At 34.2% G+C, this 5794-nt stretch overlaps 1 protein-coding gene across 1 annotated transcript in view; it reads left to right on the top strand.

Annotated features, from left to right (window-relative positions):
• The window catches only part of LOC102581246 (nicotinamide adenine dinucleotide transporter 1, chloroplastic), an 11436-nt gene extending 7459 nt beyond the window's left edge, over window positions 1–3977 (top strand). Inside the window, exons 4-9 of the mRNA XM_006359813.2 lie at window positions 775–823; window positions 944–1053; window positions 2583–2677; window positions 2774–2862; window positions 2994–3088; window positions 3398–3977. Coding sequence (XP_006359875.1) covers window positions 775–823; window positions 944–1053; window positions 2583–2677; window positions 2774–2862; window positions 2994–3088; window positions 3398–3634 — 675 coding nt within the window. The 3' untranslated portion in view covers window positions 3635–3977. The remainder of the gene's footprint in view (window positions 1–774; window positions 824–943; window positions 1054–2582; window positions 2678–2773; window positions 2863–2993; window positions 3089–3397) is intronic.
• The last annotated feature ends 1817 nt before the right edge of the window (window positions 3978–5794 follow it).

Below are 5794 nucleotides of genomic sequence, written 5' to 3'. Positions count from 1 at the left end.
TTTTCAATTTCAAAAATTATTTTCTACTCTAGTAAAAATAAAAGATATTTCTCAAAAATATTTTTCATTCATAAATCAAACACTAAAAATCTTTTCCGGAAAATATTTTCTAATCACCAACCAAACATGAGAAAATAAGTCAAAAATCAACTTGTTTTCCAGGAAAACATTTTCTAGGAAAACATTTTCCTTCATACCAAACACACCCTTAAGTCCCAGAAATTAGACTTTAGACTTAAGTTGCAAAAAACAGTGGAGAGCCGTTGAAGTAGGACGGGGGGAGTAGGAAAAAAGGATCAAACTGTTTTCACAGAAAGGTAACTTTCTAAGAAATGAGATGGTAGTTTTGTCATTTCAGATTCTTTTGCTTCTAGTCATAATCTTTGTCCCATTTATTTTTGTTCGTATGGGAAAATGGTTTAGGTAAGCTAATTCGAACACTCTCGCAATGCGTCTGAATCTCCTGAGTTCTATCTAGTTCCAATGAAAAGATCTTTCTGAAAGTTTTCCTGTATCCCTTGCATATCGGCATATCATTTAGTCAACTACTCAACTCTTAAGTGTTGCCGCAGATGGTGACAAAGGGAGGCTTACAGTTAGTCAGTTACTATTTCTCTTCCTCTAATTAAAATTGAAGTTCTGTGCTCAATTCCTATTACAGTATCGTGTATATGCACTTAGTTATAAAGATTTGATCACGACTTCCTCAATTTGATAGAGGAGTAATTAAGTTTATATAAAGAGTGATCTCACACATATTTTCCTTTTCTGCAGGTGTATTTTACTATATATGATCAGCTGAAAAGATTTCTTGGCTCTGATGGTCAGTAGATGACCTTTCCTCAAAGATGTTATTCCATTGACTGATTAGCTTTCCAAATTAATTTTTGATAAACTACATTGCACTTAGTCGTAAATACTTTCCATTTGGTGGTTGTTGTAGATGGAAGTCATCAACTCACCATAGGTGCAAACATGTTAGCGGCTTCTGGTGCCGGAGCTGCAACTACAATTGCAACAAATCCTCTCTGGGTTGTGAAGACACGTCTTCAGGTGTGTTTCATGAATCCAAATTTTAATATTTAGCTTGAAATTCTCCCGATCCTATATGGTCCCATTCCTTCCATTTCAGAAAAAAATATTTAGCTTGGGGAAAGAGCTAAAGATGTTGGTAATAATCCTTTTAAACGAAAGCTGGGTCAGACATTAGAGCTATTGACTTTGTGGTATGGAGAGAAACAATATGTTGTCAAAAACTACAAATAATAAAGCAGCTGGAAGGGCCTTCTGGTTTCTTATATAACTATAGAATTGGTCGGGGGGGACATGTACCATGTGACTTTCCGTTATCTTACAAGAGGAAAATGGAAAGTTGAAGAGTTCTCTCACAAGAAAGTGTAAGTGTGTTCTATATCTCCTTGTTTTTAAGTAACCAACTGAAAGAGAGGGAGTGTGATTTTAGCTTTTATGGCACACTTTTTTAACCATGTGATCTGACAAAGTGATTAGGTGGCCAGGCCTGCAGAAAAGTTCCTCAAGGTGGTACTTCTATATATATATATATATACCCTAAGAGTTGTACGCCTAATAATGCCATTGTGCCTTTGCATCTTGGGGGTGGCTTTTACACGCTTGTCACTGGCTAAAAGCAGAGTAAATGGATGCAATAAAATGTTGTTCTATCTCAGTAGGGATCTTATTGCTTTAGGCCCATTCCAGTTCCGTATTCTACTTTTGGGCATTTCTTAGAATTTGATCTCATGGTCTATACTTTCGTATCTGCTTTTGAATGGTTGTGATCCACTTTTTTTTTGTTTTTTAACTATTAAAGTTTCCCAAGTTTGATTGGTGTGTGCATGATGTGTGTGTACTTTGATTTTTGTAAGATTTGTTAATTGAGTTCTAAGTCAGCCTAATTGTCACTGTTCTTTTGTGGTTTAATAGGCATTTGGACAATACTTGAGTTGAAGTTGATTAAGAAGTGCGAGATTTGAACTTCAATGAAAAAGAATTTTGTGAAAGTTAGAGATCCGTGAGTGAAATTTTTCAATTGAAAACACATTAAAACCAAATCTCTGTTTCAATATTTTACTTGTAGTTCAAATAGTGAAAATATTACTTCATGCCCAAATTCTTTTTAGTTCTAAGCAGGCTACTTTTGAGGGTGTTCACAGGAGGACAGGTTAGGCATTCAGGGGGGGACTATTGCTAGCCAAGCTAACTTCTCACCTGCTTGGCCCAGCCGCATTTTCATGCCTAAGTTGGAGAGCTTATATTAATAAGTATAACAATCCATGTTCAATTTCTATTATGTTGTGGGGGAATATGTAGCTAATGTAGGGGTGAGAATTGTTACACCATTTAATTGATTAATTAATATATATGCACTTCTGGTGTAAAAAATTATGGTAAAGAATATCTTTTTAGCTGGACCAGTACTGTCAAATCACAGATGTCATTTGGTTATGCCATTTAATAATGGTTAAAGATGTGTTTACCAAAGATATGCTTCTAAATGCACTCCACCAAACAAAGCATTAATTATATTCTCACTCTTACTCGTTTGTCTTAAACTTCTGTAGACGCAAGGAATGAGAACAGGGTTTGAGCCTTACAGGGGTACATTATCTGCTTTAAGGAGAATAGCGTATGAAGAGGGTATTCGTGGGTTGTACAGGTCAGTGTTCATCTTTTCAAGAAATTTGTCGCTCTTAATGTTTCAAATTGCTTGTCTACCAGTTTTTGCTGACTTAAATTGCTTTGTGGTGGACAGCGGTCTGGTGCCTGCTTTGGCTGGTGTTAGTCATGTAGCTATCCAATTTCCGACTTATGAGAAAATTAAGATTTACTTGGCCAAGCGAGGTGATTACTCACTTCTGGTCATAATGTTTCCTTTCACTTCTAGTTAGTTCAGTATCTTTAGATTTGTTTTCCCAACTCTTGGAAAGGATGACATCGTTTCTGAATGTGCTGGCTTGTTGTGATGATGTCAGCTAACACTTCAACGGATAAACTTGGGGCCCCTGATGTTGCCGTTGCATCATCAGTCTCCAAAATATTTGCTTCTACATTGACATATCCACATGAGGTATGTTATTACGTTGGTTGCGTTGTTAATTTACTTTAAATGGTTAACTGAAACATAAAGTGGTATACCCTATGACGTCTTGGTCCACAATTTTACAGAAATATTGCAAGTCAAGTTCTTCCTACCTCTTTTTTGTTTTTTATTGGGATATTTAGCGCACCTGTGTTCTCACATCTGTTGTCCTTCTCGGTTGGATCAATTTATGGTTGAATCACTTCAATAGATTTTGCATGTGTTCGGAAAGCTTAGGGAATCGAGTGTATGACAAGCATACGTTCACCAAATCATTCTTTGGATTTTTCGTTGTAGGTTGTACGTTCAAGGCTTCAAGAACAGGGGCACCATTCTGAAAAACGGTACTCTGGTGTAGTTGACTGCATTAAGAAAGTCTTTCATCAAGAAGGCATGACAGGCTTTTACCGTGGTTGTGCAACCAACCTAATCCGAACTACCCCTGCAGCTGTTATCACATTTACCAGTTTTGAGATGATTCACCGCTTCCTTGTAACCATGTTCCCCCCTGATCCTCATCCTCACACATTGTAGGATGGCACAATGACTTGGGGATTGATTCATCGTAGTAGAGGCAGTTTAGTTCATCAAGTCCTCGAGCAAGGCAACTGATTCGTCTGCATCAATCTCCTCATCGGTTGTGTATCTTTTTTCTTATTAGCTGTCATAGCAACATAGAAAAACCATTTTGGCCATTGTGAAACAGATTTAGTATACCATTTATATACTGAAATTGATGATGATGATAAAAGGAGCTGAAATGTAGGAAGACTAGAAACTATACTGAGGTTTGAGAAATTGAATATTAGTCGAACTTTTGAGGCATTTACTCTTTGGGCTTTCCAGCTTATATATCAGACTAGTAAGTATTCCTTCATCCTTACCAGTTGTGGTTGTCTGGTTGAAGACAACAAGAAAGGATAAGAACATAATAAAGAAAAATTGAACTGAAAAAAGATGTATGCAGAATATATTATTTGCACATTTTTGTCATCATTTCGAAAGAGTTTAAATTATATACATCGTCAACTGATGGCTAGTTTCATATTATGAAGTGCTGGCCCTGAGAAGTGAGAAATGGGATGAGAACATGTCTCAGGACTTTCTAAAAGCAAGAGGAATCAACCTTTTTGGGAAAGGAAAAATTATATCTCAAGGAACAAAATATCTCTGATATTTAAATAACTGTTAGCATCAAAGGAACCCCAATAGATGATTGGTTGCCAGGTGCAAAGTCACATTATTCTTGAAATATCTTTCAACTTTCTATGAAATGTCAGTTTTATTTACATCTGAAAAAGGCAAATAAGAAAGCAAATTTACAAGGTCAAAGCAGAATCTATGTCCAATGTAAATTCAGACATCAAATTAGTAACTATAGAGTATATGACTCTAGATAGGAGGTATAGTTCTTGGCGAGGATTAGGGTAGAAGGTCAATAGGTATTTGATTGTTGTTTAGTTTTTCTACGACTAGGACATGACCGTATGAAGGACGAGAGATAGGGTAGAAGGTTAATAGGTATTTCTGTATCTGAGCGTTGTCTAGTTTTCCCTACTATTACCTTATTCTTCTATTTTATTACATGCTGTTTTCTTTGCTTCATTTACGTCTTGTTTGTCGTTTTGCTACTGTTCTTCTCTTTTATCTCTAGCATGATTTATACATTACTGTATTTTCTTTCCATACTTGAGTTTGATATGTTTTACTTGTGTCGATAGTTTATCAAAAATAACCTCTCTACCGTCACAATAAATAAATTGGATAAGACTCCATACATACCACCCTTCCCACACCCCATTTGTAATTACACAAGAATTGTTGTTGTTGTTGTTGTATATAATATAAAATAGAAGTAGGATTAATCTTGCTTTCTTCTAAAGTTGGGTATCCTAGAATAGAGATGATCTTTTTTTTTCAACTTCACCAAATTGTAGTTGAGATAGTTCATCTTTTGCTTTAAGTTTTATTATCCAACTTTCTTCATTTTTCCCCCTAACAAAACACCCTTTGTTTAGTCAAACAACTTTTCATTTGTTCCAAGAAAATAATCCCTTGATGGATTAAAAAAAGAAGCATTTTATACTATTACTAGTTATAGGACCCCGTGCCAGCACGGGGCCCAATATATATTATTTTTTTATTTTAATTTATGTCATATTATGGAATTTGAGAAGTTATTGAAATTTTATATGATTTTAAAAATATTTTAAATTTTTAGCTATTGTGATTTGTAGTACTTTTTTTTAACATAATTTTGAAAATAATATTTATTACTCTGTTTGTTCTAATTTATGTGGCACACGCAGAATTTCAAATATTAACCTATTTTTTATATGTCTTCTTTAAATATATTAAGTTGTTAATTATTGTATTTTATAGTACATTTTGAACCTTAATTTTTTTAATAATATATGTTATTTGCCATGTCCCAATTTATGTGGCATTAATTGATAGATTTGTTGGAGTCAAGAGATTTATTTTGTTAATTATTGTAATTTATAGTTTTTTTTTCCGTTCAATTTCAAACAATATATGTTGTTAATTGATAGAATACTTTTAATGTAATTTAAAAATAATAATATGTGTGACTCTCCATGTCCCAATTTATGTGGCACATGTAAAGTTTTGACAATTAACCAAAATTTTAATACATTTAAAAAAATATTTTTAAGTCATTAAATTTTAAGTAAT

This window comes from Solanum tuberosum, unplaced genomic scaffold, assembly GCF_000226075.1.
Source record: "Solanum tuberosum cultivar DM 1-3 516 R44 unplaced genomic scaffold, SolTub_3.0 scf00309, whole genome shotgun sequence".
NCBI lineage: Eukaryota > Viridiplantae > Streptophyta > Magnoliopsida > Solanales > Solanaceae > Solanum > Solanum tuberosum.
Note: the sequence above shows the minus strand (reverse complement) of the source record. Positions and strands in the feature narration are given on the sequence as shown.